This window comes from Columba livia, chromosome 10, assembly GCF_036013475.1.
Source record: "Columba livia isolate bColLiv1 breed racing homer chromosome 10, bColLiv1.pat.W.v2, whole genome shotgun sequence".
In the NCBI taxonomy this organism is placed as follows: Eukaryota; Metazoa; Chordata; class Aves; order Columbiformes; family Columbidae; genus Columba; species Columba livia.
Window position 1 is genome coordinate 16,385,299 of NC_088611.1, and position 17,252 is coordinate 16,402,550.

General features: G+C 41.4%; 1 protein-coding gene across 12 annotated transcripts in view; it reads left to right on the forward strand.

Moving 5' to 3' along the window:
• Positions 1-17,252, forward strand: part of CADPS (calcium dependent secretion activator) — a 211,435-nt gene that overhangs the window by 162,459 nt on the left and 31,724 nt on the right. For 8 of the 12 annotated variants that reach the window (XM_065075553.1, XM_065075555.1, XM_065075557.1 and 5 more), the window contains 3 exons: positions 5,993-6,139; positions 9,263-9,418; positions 12,304-12,451. In XM_065075553.1, coding sequence (XP_064931625.1) covers positions 5,993-6,139; positions 9,263-9,418; positions 12,304-12,451 — 451 coding nt within the window. The remainder of the gene's footprint in view (positions 1-5,992; positions 6,140-9,262; positions 9,419-12,303; positions 12,452-17,252) is intronic. The other 4 variants (XM_065075561.1, XM_065075564.1, XM_065075562.1 and 1 more) reach the window with 1 other exon arrangement.

Below are 17,252 nucleotides of genomic sequence, written 5' to 3' on the forward strand. Positions count from 1 at the left end.
AAGCAGAATCAGTTATTAAATTTGGAGAACTAGGAATTTACCAGCAAGAAATTGGTAGCCCGAGAGAAACCCAAAGAGCTGGTGAATTATAAAATTGTGGCATGTGCTTTGGATTACTGTTGTTATTTCACAGGTTTTGAAGCATTGCTGAACCCTGTCATGGTTGCTCTAAAAAAGCCAAGTAAGATCCTATGAAGGAAAAAAGCTGACTTTTCCTTCTAATAAAGGTATTAGAAGAGAAAGATCAACCCTTTGCGAACAGCGTGAGTCTGACCGTCCCTCAGATGGGATTGGGACCAGGTGACCTCTGAAGAGACTATTTTCCCTGCTTTTTTGTGATCCTCTAGGCAAAGTTAAGTGGCACTGCACTCTTGGAGGTTGCAGTATAAAAGAACGTGTGGTCTTTCAGGGATTTTCACACCAAATATGTTCCGTTTACAAGGAAAAGAGATTTTGTTCAGCAGCCAGCTTCCCATATGCAACCTGGAGTCTGAGAACCCAGGTTTTTTCCTTTCTTTCTTGTGCATCCTCAACATTCATAACGATTCTGCCTGCCAAATCTCAGGCCTTTTCTTGACACCTGAACATCCCCTCTGTTTTGAGTGGGGTTAAGTGGCTGGCGTTCAGAAGCCTCTCTCACTTTCCATTTGCTGTCTTTGGTCTGCAGGCTAACAGGATTAAAAATCCTAAAAAATCCTGTTTCAAATAAGCAGATGTGACCCAGAAAACATACAAGAAATAGATCTTTCGAGTAGGAGAATGCCATTTTTACTGCCACTCCTTCAAGCAGAATTGCACTTTGAAGTTAATGTTCACTTTAGTTTCAGAGTTCTGCTTTAGTAATGAATGTGTTTGTATTTCCATGTCTCTTACGAGACAGAGGCAGTGAACTCTGTGTACCTATCCACCTCAGTCAAGTACTCAATAAGCAATTTGTTCTGCTTTTTTCTTTTGTCAGAAGCTGACATAATTTTGGCTTTTAATAACTTCAGTGGCTTAACTGTAGATGTCCATAAGTACCTGGCTGTGGTACTTGCCTGTCAAAATGTTTTACTCCTGGATGTGCCATTGTGTATAATTTTCAAGTTATCTTTGATAGTTATAAAATATAGTTATCTTATCTTCGTTATCTTGTAATGGTTATTTCCTTCTGGAGTTTCAGTTAGGGAGAGCTTTGAGCGTTGCAGTTTCAAGCGAAAGCCCAGGCTGAACTATGTGTCTTACAGACTTGGGTATTTAAAAGATTTCTTCCAGCAGGAAAGTGGGTGCTTTTCACAAGAAGCTTGTGTCCATCTGGTGAAAAGATGCACTCTGGGTTTCTTTTTTTCACTAGTTGGTATTTTGTTCTTGTGTCTCACAAAAGTGCGAGTTGCAAATGCTGGCTTAACGCGATGCGACTCGGCGAAGGAAGGTACCGGCGAGCTCACAGAGGGTGGCACATACTGTGTAAGGAAAAAGAGGGGTGTCGTTCCTAGGATCTTATGACAGTTTGGATATGCTGTTCAGAACTAAATGTTAAGGCATCTTCATCTTTTGCCTCCTGGGCAGACCACCTGCTCCTCTTTGTCTGATCAACAGCAAACTTGCAGAAAAACTCAGGTCGGAGACTTATTTTGATTTGCCCTCATGTATCCACCTTCTTCTACCCCCACACATCCATACTGCAGCACAGTTGAATTTTTGACCTTTGATTTTCAAATAGTTTGGACCAGCTGATTCTCATCCAAGCCATGGCCTTCCATTGCCGCCTCTCTCCAGCAGAGCTTTTTGGGAACTGAGAACACTGCAGTGTGTTTTTTTCATGGCTTTCCTCTGCTTTGAAGAAAGGTCTTCAGGTTGGCCAGAAAAGGTAGATTATCGTGACTGTCTGTTCCACCGAGCTTACTGTTGTTCTGCTTTGGATCTCTACAGTGAATTGTGAGAAGGAAATCTCATTATCTCCCGTTAACGAAGAAATTATTCCACAACATACAGTCTTCCGAAAGGGTTTCTCTATGCTTGTGCTTGCAATTGAGGCTGAAATATGTAGCCCTCCATAACCTGACCAGATGGCAGTTTGCAAGCTTGTATTTCTTCTATTTTCATTGCCGAATACTCTGCACCTTATGCTACAAGGAGTGAGGTATAGAAATCACAAACAGTGAGAGAGATACGGTTAAGTAGTGAAAACATGGGGGGAAAAAGCATCGCTGTAATGTGCTCATGAGGGCTATGTAATCTGCCTCTGCAGAGCTGCTGAATTTGCAGGGGGTCCATGCCCTATAGCTAGAGCAGCTGGTGCGCTTGTATGAATCCACGCAGAGAAATGTGGAACACTTGTCCTTTGCACAGTCATCCAAATACGGGGGATACAGAGTAGGTCTGTTCTCTGGTGAGTTGAGAGGTCTTGGAAAAGTAGGGTTTGCAATGGTTTTTTTTTCATGCTAGCTTCTCGGAGAACGCTGATTTTTCTTGCAGCCAGCAGACACGTACGTGTGTGTGTGTGTGTGTGTCTCTGTGTGTGTGTCTGTGTTAAAAGATCTTTTCAAGCAAATGCTAAAGCTAATGCAATGACAACCAATTTCAATCACTTAACTAGGACATTACTCATTGACCTATGGCTGTCTCTACCACACTGTAGTCCTGGCTTTAGCATCTATTAGTTGCTCACTAACCCTCTGCAAACTATTTATAAATGTATCATTAATATAAATGTAAGCAATTGAACAGTATGATTATACCAATCATTTTATAAGGTTGTACTGCTACAGAGCGCTAGTGAAAAATGCTCCCCCTTAGAAGAAGCACCATTGTAATGAAAATGAGTATTTTTGTTACTATTCTGGGTGTCAGTCACAGGAAGAGCACAGATTTGACTGCCTACTTCACTATCAAGCTCTTTGCTTCACATCAAGGCTTTTATGAAAAGATTTGCTCTTGAGCATTTGCTCAGCCTAGGCAGTAAGGTGGTAAATGCTTATAGCGATGGAAGAAGGAGACATTTGCATCTTCCATCACTAAATCAATGTAGGCATCCCATAGGAAGTGAGCATTTAAGTATGGACACAGCTCTCATTAAAACGTTGTGATTTTTGTGTCCCCCTTTCAGTACAGGGGAGCTCTACAGGAGCAGACCCTGTGCAATTGGGCTTGTTTTCTGTGATTGGTGCTCCAGGACAGTGTGAGCGCTGGGATGTTGTACAGGGGTACGTTGCCAGTCTTTTTGCAGTGAGAATTTCCCAGCAGACAGTCCAGGTGAAACCCATTTACGCAGGCACCAGACACAATTGGGGCTGAATCAGAAGAAGCCAAGAAAACAAGCAGTAGAGCTCCAGAGCATGCGTCTTTTATCAAACGTATCAGGATCCAGTCCTGAAGCCGAGTCGTCTTAAATCAGACAGCCCTCATCTTGTTGATGCAAATGCCCACATTCCCTGCCTGATGGCTGAGGTTATATTTAGCCATCTATATTAAACAGGCATGGCTGGCTTCTAGAAACAGTTTCTCATCTTGGACCTGTAGTTTTTATGGTCTGAGCAACTGCAGGCTGGAACATTTGTTGGTAATATTAATCATTTTTTACAGGTCTCACTGCAACTGTTAGTCAGATAATTAGATCAGTTGAACCTGCAAAACTGTGCATGTCAATTCAGGAGAATATTTTTTAAATTAGTTACTGTATGTTAACATAATATACTCCATTATTTTGCTGTTTTGTTTTGTTTTAAGAGTACTAACTTATTCTTGCAACATATCCTTGCATCAGCAAAATAATGTGTTGTATAAAAGAAATATGTTTCCTTGTGAATATAGTATACTGTTTACTCTAGAAGTCATATTTTATTAATACAGTGTTTTTATTAATATAACACTGTCACTTCTTGAATTTTAATATTAAAACCAAAGGTCCTCTGATTTATGTATTTACCATCTGGCTAAGTTATTTAAGTTGCTTTTCCTTATACATTTATATGTTGTCCACCTCTTGCTATTTCTTTATTTATTCCATATCAGTATCTAACCACATGCACTGCCATTTCTGAAGATTTAACACTCTCTCAATCACTATGGAGTCTATGTCTCATTCAGTAATCATATAATCTTAATAGCAGATACAGTATGAATGGAAACAATGGACGGCTTTGTTACTTTAGTAAATTCTCGTATCTGCTTACTGACAAGCAAAGACAACAAGCAGATAGCGTGAAGTGAAATCTACTAAGAATCACAGATACAAAAGAAAACAAAAACATACAATTTTTTAATATTTTTTTACTAGAAAAATATTTTGGATTGTGGTTTTTCTCCACAACAGGGGACTTTATTCACAACGGGAGAATGAAGAATGAAGATAAAATCTATTCCCTAAGACTTGCCATCAATGACAAGCTGAGCTCTTGCAGAGATGTGTTTCAAATCTTCTGTTGCATTAGGAAACACTTGTTCAGTACAGCCAGCTCAATTCCATTACTTTGGTTTCTGATATATAGAACTTGTATTAAGAAACAGAGTTCAAGGCTTAAGGCTTAAGGAAGTTGCTAAGATTTTAATATTCCTTAAAAGATATATTGCATAATTTGATAGTTTTCCAAGAGTCCAGATAGTGCTGCCAGGACCAGTAACTGATTTCTGCCAGGGGAATGGGAGAGACCTCCTGAGGTGGCACCTCCTGGCGCGGTCACTGGGAGCAGGGTAGTTCAATGGTGAAGCCGTGTCCTTGCACATCGATGAAAAAGCTTCCAGTAGCTTCAGCAGTGCAGGGAGAAGCTGAAATCCTGATTCCATTTTCTCTGAGCCCAAAGAATGATCTGGTGAAAACGATGTCAAAGCATCTGGTTTTGTTCTTCAAATGGGACTGTAAAACACCTATGGGTTGTGTCCCAATGTGCCATGTAGGTATTACTAGATTAAGGCAGAAGATGCAGTTCTGAAACTGGCTCCTGATTCCCAAATCCCATGACATTTTTATTTTGTACGTGAAGTATAACTGCAATGAGATACTTATTAAAATATAATTAGACCTAGTATAACAACTAGAGACCTACCACACTAAAATACATCAGGGTGTTTTGCAAACTTTGAGCATGCAGTGCTGTTACACCACACCTTGTTTCAGGAGAGTACATCACATTAAATTAATACACTCGCCCACTTTTAAAAGATCTCCTTTTGCATGACAGTTGCATGTCTGAAAATATTTCTTGAAGTCGTGATGCCCAGCTACACGTGCTTCTTAAATTAACCTTTGAATGTCTTAATCAACCCCTGGCCCACTTCCAGCCAAGAAACATTCACATAACAGTCCTGGATTTATTAAAGGCAATTAATTCACAGTGCACATGTAGAGCAGGACCCAGGAATGAAAGGGCAGGCTCAGGGCATGAGACTTGACTTGGGAAGAACCTTGTGGTTCACTGCTGCGTTGCTGCAAATTAGCACATCTCTGTTATTTGTAGAGTATAAGATAAACAGAGAGATTTTGGAGTAAAATAGCAACTCAACTGAATATGGTGTCAGAAGAACTCTTATGGACTTCTGCAGGGCTGGAATTTCAAACTCTTTTTATTATTTTGAATCCAAATTCTCTAGTAGGTCTCTTAGTTTAGCTCTTGCATCCAGCCAGCCTGTGTAAGAACTGAGGCTTGCTTCCTTACAAGAGAGATTTTTCCAAGGAAAGGCTGCTTTCTGCACTTTGAAATGGTATCAGGACTTAAGATGGAGTTATTTTCTGTAGGTGTTCGAGTACTCCATTAATTTGCTACTTTGTGATTCTTCTTCCCATTCTGTTTGTTTTGGGTTTTTTGTTTTAAATAACTTCCTTTTTATTGCAGACTGCAAACCCAGTACACTTAAGCTTCCATACTCATGCTTCTTTCTGAAATGTTTTGCTTTAGTTTTTTAACTGTCGTCCTGCTGTGAACTTTGCAGATTTGTTTATGAGTGTCATGTGCTTCTGCTACATCTGCATTGTCACTGTTATGGTATTTTTTCTTTCTGTCTGTTTCTTCCACAGGAGTTTAACAAGTAATCTGCCCAATGTGAATCTACCAAATGTGAATCTCCCTAAAGTACCAAATCTACCAGTTAACATCCCACTAGGCATCCCACAAATGCCTAGCTTTTCTGCACCGTCATGGATGGCTGCTATTTATGATTCTGAGTGTGTATTCAGTTCAAATTAGATCTCATTTAAATTTAAAGTAATCTTGGCATGGATATGTATTGTTTGTTTCTGTGCATTATATAAAACTTTAAAGAGTGATACTGTTAATTAGACATTTTCTGAATGAGACACTAGTGAATTTCTGGCATGTGTATTTTGAGGATTTTTTTGTATAAATCTTGAAAATTCCCACTGAGAGGTTGAGCAAGTATCTTGCTTTACAAAATAGCTGTCAACAATGGGACATGGTCTGAACAACATATGAACCACAGCACTTATAATGCAACATTTTGTGTCTCAGCAAAGAGTTTTGTCCAAAAGAGAAGATGAAATAATTTCAATGCCAGTCAACCAATTTCTGTGGACCAGATGTAGATCTAAATGTGAATTCTATTTAATGCAAGCTCCTTGTTTCCTAGATAATATTTTTTGTCTTGATTTGATGGAACAGTTTAACAAAGAGGAGCACCCTGCAACAGTTTTTATTCATGCTGGAGGAGATCCCAGGGAGCAGTTAAAGCTCCATGACCATCATTACAGCCTGAATAATGCTGTAACCAACTAAGAAAAGATATTTTCAAAGTGACCTTTAGATTATGGCCTGGAAAAGTGGGCACAGTGTCAAAGAGATCTATCTGCAGGATCCTTGTGCTCCTTGGTCCCTTTCCAAGCATCCCAGGGTGCACAGGTGGAGCTCAGGGGGGACATATCACAAATCCTGAGCACATATTAGGCAACTTCTGGTTTTATAGCAATTTCCCTTAAAAGTCTCAGCCACCAAGCAGCGTGGAGGGTGGTACACAGTGGGCTCAGCCCACATCTCAACATTTGAGGTGGCTCATCTCCCAAGATGTCCTAGCACAGGAACTGAGATTTTGCCAGTTCTCCATCCCAATTCCTAGAAGTTATTTAGGGCTGGCTTGGGGTGGTTTCAGCCAGCACTACACAGATGTGTTACTTTTTCCCTACATTCTCCTTTAAAAGATAAAACCGAACAAGCCCCCAAAATTACCTGCTTCACTGTCACCAAAACACCTTTGATTACATCTACACCTGGAGTCCACCAAAATACCTCTACCATTAGCCTTGTACAGGCTTTATTGCAAACCAGTTATAATGAAACAGAAGTAAAACAAACAGATGTTTAATTTTTTAATAGATTTGTTAAACTTTTTCAATATTAGTACCATAATTTATGTTTCAAAGCTATACAACTCATATTCATGCTAAGATAGCTATATTAAAGGCTAGCTTAGGCAGTTGTCTGTAAAGAGTACTTGAAAGTTTTAATCTTTGTGCATGCTTCTGTGGTATTGACCTTGAAAAGATAAGAATCATGTCATGACAGAAAATTGGATAATCCCTCTGAAAATGCTTGAGCATCAATGGTATATTGCAAGCTGCCTGCGTGACTAGAGTAATTGCAGTGCTCACAAGCAGAATATTAACAGTGCCTCTTGGAAATGAATATACTATACTGTTTACTTGCATAGAGCCCTAATCAAAAGTCAGAAAAAGACCAAGAATAATATTTTTAAATTTCTGAAACCAAATGGATATCATACTGTTGCTGTAGTGAATACCAATTATTGTATTCTTATGTGTTTAATTATTTAAAACATAAATTCATGCAGTTCCAAAACTGGGTTTAGACTGTTAAAGCTTATTTATACCAAAGCACAGGTTTCAACTGGGCAAAACTAAAAACTGACAGTAGATGAACTCTTGAGACTGCTGTGCAAACTAGTCCCCTGGTTGAAGGAAATGCCTGATTCTTTATCTTTTCATCTCCCTGGTTTCCTTTTACTCACCCTTCCCCTCCATCGAGGACATGTTACCTGTCGCTTAGTGTCAGATACGTTTCTCCTACAACCAAGATGATTCATTCTTTATCTCGTTAACTCTGTTAGCGCAGGGCCCCGCAGGACCCCTCGAGCATGTTGGGACTTTGGTTCTCACCTTGCAGTAGCCGTGTCTGCATTAGCTCCGGTCTCCTCTAGCATTAATTCAATGCAGCTGGCATCTGTCGCAATAGAAACACCCTCCCTCATCTGTTTCTATACATGATGTCAGCACAAGTCGTAATGCATGGTGTGTTAAATATCTTCTAAATTACCGTGTTAGCATTAGTGGTATGCGAGGAGGGGGATGAAATTCTTGAAGCTCCCCTGGTTAATTGTTCTAAAAAAAAAGTGAAGGAGAAGGAAAGAAGGAGAGAGGAGGGTTATGGATGCATAAATTTCTCTGCACAAACAGAGCGCAATCCAGTTCTGTATTTTTGTTCTGTGAGTGGAGGTTTGAGATATAATTATACTGTGAAAAGAACCGGTGTAGCTACACACTGCAGGACCAAAGACTTCCATCTGGGCAGGGGTGTGGGTATGAGAATATACACTTGGGAGAGAAATTCAGAGTTTTGTGACAAACCAAAGATGTTGCAAAATAAATTTAAAAAACCAGAAATTTGTTGTCCTATACATGCCTTTGCAAGAGGCAGATCTGTGAAAAGGTACAGCAGTCAATCCTGCCAAAATTCCTGGATATGAGATGTCTAGTGCCCTTAGCTCAATTGACTTACCCTGATTTTTTTTCAGCTGTTCAATAGATAAAGCGTGTCCTCGCTCACCACTTGTTAGCACTGTCCCTTACTTGGAATCAGGGGTCTCACTGGGGGGTACAAAGCAAACTCAAGGTGTAATCCAGAGGGGGGAGAATTGCATGAGACCCTACATTTTAATAACTGCATACAGCTCAGTATGGCAGTTATTATTGATCGAGGATTTTCTACCACAGTTTCTGGCCTTAATTCTTAATAATCACATATGTTAATGTGGTTATTAACTAAGGCTGATTTTTACCATACACACATTCTTCCTGTTAATATGTGTAACTCATAATGTTGTGTTACTCATCTGGTCTGGAAAGTTTTGTGGGTTATGACAGCAAGGTAGATTAGGCAACTGTATGGTAAAACTCAAAATCCTGATGGTGGAGATTGCCAGCGTTGTCCTGTGTATGAAACTACTGTCTGCTCTACACTTGTTGCAGGAATGGTCTCCACATCAGGTTACAAAGAGCCTGATGCCACTTGTGACTTTTGTTCTCATTTTGCCCTGCCAGCAATGGATCAGGCACCTCGGAAGATCTGTTCTGGAAACTTGATGCCCTGCAGACCTTTATCCGGGATTTGCACTGGCCTGAGGAGGAGTTTGGAAAGCACTTAGAGCAACGCTTGAAGCTTATGGCGAGCGACATGATCGAGTCCTGTGTGAAAAGGTACATGCCCATTAGCAAACCACTCATTTTCCTCATAGGAGCTCACAGGATGCAATTGTTTCTTCTGTCTTATTATCAATGAAGCTTCACTTCAACCACCATTTACTAGGCACCTCAGCTTAGCTCTGCGCAGCACAAGCATGATGGAAAGCCACCGCGTTGTTGTGAATTGTGGACTTTCCCAAGCAAGCACTTCTCTGTTGAGCCCCTGGAGAATGCATATTCACAATAAGGCAATGAATCACCCATTCTTTCAAGCTTTGTGGGCTGTTACTTATTATTGGTGCTACACGTGAGGTAAATGCAGTTTGGTGTTGACTGCTGAAGGCATAGCCCTAAATAAGATCCCAGGACCCACCTGAAAAACACAAATCCATGAAAAAAAACAAGCAAAAGAAGTGATCTCAAAAAGGGAATATTGTGTAGATTGGTATAGAGGTGTCACATCTGCCACTGATAGAGAAAAGCTCTGTTGTCTCATCCCGCATTATAATATACTCACTTGCAGATCTTCCAAAACATGGAGGTTTCCTTAAAGAACTTTTTCAACATACAGGCAGCTGTCATTTTGAAAACAAAAAGTTACAGTTAAATTTCCAACCTTTCTGCAGTGTTTTATGTTCTTTTGACCTCAGAGGTAACGAGGCAGGAGGGAGAAATGAACTTTGCATTCCATTGTGTGGAAATTAATAGACAAAGAGATGAACTAAGGGAAAAATGAGTGCCAAATATAGCTGGTACAGGCTAATATTAGCAGCAATGTGTGATGTGGCTGTTCTGTACCACAATTGCCTGGCCACTCTGCAAGTGCGAGCGTGGCATTTATTGTTCGCATGTTCCTCACAGTCTGGCTGTGCAATGTCACCGTAGGAGAAGGCACGTTCGGTCCCTGAAATGTAAGCAGGAGACTTGCCCACAGGAAGGCAGGCAGCTCTCACAGTTCTGAAATAAAACCCAGTGCATTTTAAGTGCAATGAGATGGTCGTGACGTCTTTGGCATTGAGCAAGTCCCCCTTTATTGTAGCAGCTCATCTTTGGTCCTTTGGCTGGCACAAAACCTGAGCTTTAGTTGTCCTCCCATTGTCAGACTGTCCTTGAGGAGCAAATGCTGGAGCCCTGTTCTTTGCTCTGCCCACCAGCACCACCAGCAAAATGCTCATTTTCTGGGTTTTTTTTTTAAACATTTGAAGCTGAGCACCTTTGCTGCACCTGCAGTGCAGTTAGAGCTGCCATGATCTAAAGAAATAAGACCAGATTAGCTCAGCTGAGATAACTAGGAAAAATAAGCAAGTTTCCAGGTACATCTGAAGAAGGGCTTGTGTGCCTGTAAGCCGTTTGTTGGTTTGGTTTTTATTTTCCCCAACTGTTTCAACCTTTCTACAAATATGTTGCCCCTCTGTGAAAACCTGGCCCTGCTTGTAATGATACTACTATATATAATGGTTCTGAGCATAAGTAAGTAGGAACATGTTCGTCTCTGAGAGGAGATGGAAAATCCCAGTTACTTTGGGTCCTTTCGGTAATTATCAAGATTCTAGTCCCCGAGTCCAGGCTAAATCTGGCACTGGTAATTAAATCAGTTCAAATGCCACTGCTGATGTAAACCAATATGCTGCCTTCCCTATTTATATCACCTGCAAACAGGGCCTGGCTAAGGTTTCTTTAGCAATTTCAGTTTGACACAACATTTTTCTTTGCGTCTGTCTCTGAACTGTTGAATACCATGGAGGAGCCACCCCGCCTTCTGCACTTGGTTTTGTTTCAGTGCTGTCAGGAAAGCAGCCCTTGCGAGCAAGACCTGTTTCGCTAATAAATCCAGGCAGGAGGACCTATGTACCAACTCAAACCTCATCCTGACAATGGGAGTTTCACATTTGTAAATGAGTTTTTGTTTTCATAACCCTTGGAGGATCTTTCAAGATCAGAGTTATTCCTGAGCTGTAGCTGGTATTATTTGTTATTTCTAGATTGAAGATCTGATGTTAATTTGTTGGCAGATTCCATCTACTGTAATAATTGTTGTGTGTTGGGTTAGATTTGTGAAGCACCTCTGGCATCTGCAGAAGGGCTCCAAAGAAAGGCAAGGCAATGCCCACCATACAGCTGAGCATTCCCCATGTTAGATTCACAGATGCCTTGGTATTTCAAAATACGACACAGGATCGAATCCTGTAGTCTTTGGCCCAACAAAGCTCTTGGTGTAACATGGTTAGTAGCTGCCAGGGATGTCGAATTTGAGCTGAGTGAAACCTCACAAGCACAGCGAGTTCAGGCTGGTGCGATGCATGTGCGTGTGTTCTTATGTGCATGACTGCACCCCTGCACGTTTTGCAGGTGTATTCTCGTGAGCATGTATGCTTCAGAGAAACCACATCTGTGAAATTACTAGACAATTAGGAACTCCCAGCAAGGAAACAAAATAACGTAGACCTAGAAATGCAATGATCTGGCAATGTCTTTTCAGTCAAGCGATGAGCAAGCTTCTGGTATTTGTAGTTGATATCATGGAACAATAAGAGCTTCCTTTAATTCGTCAGGCTTTCTATTTGTCTGTGGTTATAAATCAGCCAGTGCATCCAAATTATAGGTGTACATTGACACTGCTGTTTGTAATATCATCACACTGTTTATCAAGCATGAGAAAGTCATAATTTCCCTGAAACTGTTACACACTTTATAAATAGTGTGTAATCTGGAAAGGGGATTTCTTTTTAAACTGGAAAATCATTTTTAGTAAAAGTACATTTGTAACAATTGCACTATAACACTCTCAGCAGCATTTGCCTTTCTGGTTTGTTCAACTCTCCTCAGTATTGTTTCACGTTATTATTAGCTTCAATATGTTAAAAAGCAACTGAAAAATCTTTTTCTCTTTTCCTTAACAGAACCAGGATTGCATTTGAAGTAAAGCTGCAGAAAACCAGCCGATCAACAGATTTCCGAGTCCCTCAGTCAATATGCACCATGTTTAATGTCATGGTGGATGCCAAAGCTCAGTCAACAAAGCTTTGCAGTATGGAAATGGGCCAAGAGGTAAAAATGCAGGTTCTTCCCTTCACAACCTTTAAAGGCAATTTCATGAAATTTCCTACCTCCTGTTGCCCTAGTTTCAGAGACATTGTACCAGTTGTGGATTTAGCCTTCCATATAGAGTATGCAGATGAACAGGCAGGGGCTTGCTCTCAGATAAATCTAATGAATATAAGCATTCAGAATCCCTGTCACTTAGGAGTGGCTTTTTGCAAGGACTGTGGTGTGCATAAGGTATCTCTTAAGCCTGGTTGATGCATGATGACCATATATATTGAGTCATTAGCTGCACCTTGGAGTCAGGTGTTTGCAACACAGTTTCTGTGTATGACTATTTTCTGTAGACAAACATAAAGAAAACAGAAGTGCCAAGTTGTTGCTGAGACACTTGTAAGGAAGGAAAAAAAAAGGTAACTTCCAAAAGTAGATTGAAATTCCAGCTGCTGTGGTTTCCTTGAGTATTGACTGTGATCAGCATGCTTGATGATCCTAGATTTCCAAGTTCTTAATGACTCAAGCTTCCAAACAACAAACCTGGTTTAATTAATTGATGATATTTTTTCTCCTGAAGCCATATTTGTAGGGTGAAGTTCCTGTGAACTGATACATGAATTAGAAAGACATGGTAAATTGGACTAGATTAAATGCATCATAATGACCATTTTGCTACAGTGGTTTCAAGCCAAATTAAATATTCATATATGATCAGTCTAGAATAAATTCAGAAATACTGTTAAGCTCTCCTATCCTGCTCCTTGTCAGCATTTCCTAGATAAGCCCTTTCACTACGACTTTCCTTGGTCAGATTTTGCAGTGGATCATTGCAAGCTGGTGGTTTTTTTTCAGTTGTTTACCTCACCCTGTACCTCTGGGAGGACTTGCTCCAAAGGCCACTGGATGGAGCAGGATCCGTGCCCTGATGTCAGTGGTGTTTGGATCAGATCCAGCTGTTCTTTTTATTTTTCTTATACATGTTTCAGTTATGACATTTTATTTGTGACAGTCACCTTGCAAGAGAGGTTTCAGAATGCTCATCATCAGGTCCTTCCCTCATCCTCCCAAGTCAGCTGAGGCGGATCACAAGAGAACTTTTGTTGTCCAAGCCTAGACATGAGTTTCTTTACCATTATCTGTTCCTTATTCATACGCTCTTATCTCCCCAAATCCTTCAGCCCACAGCTGCTGCAGCATCAGCCCCAAAAGGGCCACAGTTGTGATGCTGCCCACTGCAAACCAAGATCAAACACTTGTGCATTACACTAGCACAGTCCCTGGGGACAGGGATGTTCAGGAGATCAAGCAGACTCTGATATCATGACAGAGCAAGCTCATTGTATTTGTAAAACTGTCAGGTTAAGTATTCAGATGGCACGAGACCGATAACATCAGCTGCGTCTGACTGTAGTGTCACCAGGCACTCGCTGCATCTTTCCACGCTAACTTGTGATGCTTTGCGCTTGCCACAGTTTCCTCCAAATTTTGAGTATCGGTCACGTTGCACATTTGGCCTGAGTCAAACGGCAAGTGAGAGGGAAGCGGGTGGCAGCACGGTTGTTTCTCTGCTGCTCTCAGATGCAACAGTGATCAGCTCTGCAGATCTGCCTGTGCCACTTCCAGAAGGTGTTTGGTACGGCAGCTCAGAGGCAGCGTTACACCTGTGGCAAGCAGCAGTCGCTGGGGCATGAGGTTTCTAACAGATAGCTGAACTAATAGACCTGTAAAACAGATGTAAATTATCAGTGCATAGGTTACCATTAGGGCTGCAGTATTTCAGACACCCTCCCTTCTTCTTTTCTTTCTTTTAATGAGTTTTCCTACCTCCCCCTCCATTTGCTTGTGCCACTCCATATTTCGGCTACCTCCACCTCCTCTTCTTGAATCTGTCTAAACCTGTGTGCTGAGATGGTCCTGCTTTGAGGGTAAAAGTTATTATAAAATATACATCTGTCATTACAGCCCAAGAGGGGAGGACAAAATGCCACTCCACCTCTTCCAGTCCCCAGTGGAAATGATGAAGCAGTCAGACAAAGGCACAGGAATGAGAAACCAGGTTTCAAGCCTGTGTCTTCCTCTGTAATTTGGGGAACTGGGTCTGTGCATCATTGAGTCCCTTTGTCCCCCCCATCCCTGCTGTGTGCCAGGGCCACCTGCAGCCCTGCTGGGGAGGGAGGGACAGACATCACTCACTGATGGGACCCTCCTTCAGTGCTGCAGCTGCCGTGTGGCTCCTAAAATACTTGGTCCCTTTGCAGACAGTCAAAAGCAGCAAAAAGGGCTCAAATTGCCCTCCACGGTGTTCACGCTGGGGTGTTTGTTGAGACCTAGCTAAAGAAGGCATTTTGATTAGAAACAAACCACTGATTTTTGTGACGATCCAAACTGTACACGGGCAGAGACTCTTGTCACCTTATTTGACCTCGCTCCTGTGGTTTTCCTCCCACCACAAAGACCTTCCCTTCAAAACTACTTTCAGTGACACTCACTTCAACAGATACTTGAACGCATTTTGCGAGCATTACCCTGTGAAACAAACACCCATCATTTCATTTCCATTTCCTTGTCTCTAAAGGCAGCTGTTAAAACATTTGGTAAACATACTTTACCATCTTAAATATTTATTTTTCCTCTGAATTTTTAATACATCTAAGGGGATAAATGTATGTATTAAATGTTTCTCAGTTGGTCTAGTATGTTTCTATTTAATATCTAAGGTCAGATGGTCCTTAGAGAAATACAACGTACACACAATCTGTTACATGACAAGGCAAGATACTCATCACATAAAGTCAAGTTGAATCATTGTAGTGCACTGATTATGGATTGTAATAATTGAGCTAATAGAAAGCTGCGATGAACTCGATCAAAAGCGGGGCTACGCTGGATAAAGCAAACTAGTTATGTGATCTTTAACCTTGGGTGTTTTCATAAGAAATGTAGAAGGAGATATTGTGAACACTGGTTTATGAACCAGATGTCTGAGAAAGCAGCACCAGGCAGTCATTTCCCAAATCCACCACCTTCTCCGACCACATCCTGGCCGGGGCTCGTCCTTCCCACGTGGAACTGGGGCTGCAGGACAGGGGCACATCACTGCATGGACCTGGGGCAGGACCCACAGCCTCACCAGCCCCATTCTGCACCACCCCTGGCCCGAGCGCTGGTTCCGAGTCTGCACCAGGGACCACGGCTGTGATGGGAATGAGGAGTCAGGGTCCTACCAGCACTGCCTTGGTGCATGCACAGGGTCCTCTTCTGCTTTCAGAGCTGTGGTTTTATTCCATCAGGGCTCTTGTTTACTTTTTAAACAAGCTTTTAGTTTAAAATGCCTTGGTTGGTGCATTTCTCAGTGTATTGTTTTGCACGTAGCTAGCCATTTTCGAGTAAAACTCATTATTTACCCAGTGAAAGCAGTTAACTTGATTGCAAGGTCTTAGACACACACAAAAAATGCAGCAGCAGAATGAAAACATCATGAGGAAGACAACCCCAATATATGCACAACCCCTTCTTCATCTCCCTTAGGAGGTCCTGGCCATGCATGCTGTGGACTTCAGCAGCTCCTGCCCATACCCAGCTGTTAACAGTCCCTGTCACCCCACAGCCACATCTCCAGCTGTGCTGGGAACAGCCAGGTCAATCCTGGAAACTGAAAAGAGCTCACTCTGCATTTATACACATCAGTCATAACTGTGATCTCTTTACTGCCTGCAAATGCTACAGGTAGTAATCTCTGCTATTTCAGTGAAAGGAGGTTTTGATCACATTTCATTTTCCATTGCTTATTGTTTCTGTGCATGATGCTGCTGCTCTCATATGTCCATTTTTTAAAAAGATTTTGGTTTATTTATTGTTTATCTTCATATGTTCTTTTTCCTGTCTTTTGCACTTTCCTCTTTATTTCTGTCCCCAATCATCTGAAAAGTTTGCTAAAGAGTGGGTAAGTGTGTCCTACTTTTATTTTCTTTTTTTCCAAATTCCTGTATTAGTCTGTTACTGTCATAGAAAAAAAAATCCCCAAACTGTAGAGCAGTTCAGAGACTACAAATCAGACACTGAGACCAACATCTAGCATTTGTAAAGCCCTCACAGTCTTCTTTCCCAAAGTCTGATTAGTATTTAAAGCAGATTTGTCTCTTTCAATGTGATTTGATGTTAACATTTTAAAACAATATTAATGCCAAGTGGTAATGAATATAGTGACTAGCACCAGTGCTTGAAATGTTTGACTGAAAAATCAAATGTTTTGTGTTGGAAAGCAGTCATAATCAGTATTTTCTCAGTCCATTGAAAATAAGAATATACTGTATGTTTTCACTAATTAAATCTTGTATTGGAAACAGGTCTTTTCTAAATTAGTTGAAGACTGTATTTTAGTACCTATTCTAGCCATATTGCAGCTGATTGCATCAGAGCTCCCAAGCTAAGCGAGGTTTGGCATGTGCAGAAATTGGGTTGAAGACTCAGAAAGGCTGATGCTGCAGGACTGGCGCTGGTCAGCCCGTTCTGTGCTCGTGCCATGGGATCTGCCACCGCCCAGGGCTCTGGGCTGCACTGCTGCTGCCTTTTGCATGGGACAAAAAGCCTCATCTTGGTTTGTTGGGGTTTTTTAAATCTATTTTACAGTTACTTGAACAAAGTGTTTAAATGAGTGCTTAATTTGAGCTGTGTGCCTGCTGAACCCAAGGCGTGACGTGCATTCCAGTGCTTTGCCGCAGAAGATGGAAAGGGGTTCAACCCATTGCAAGCCCCCCCAGTGCAGCAAATCTCCCTGAGGGCTGCGTGGTTTGTGACGCCCTAGGCAAAG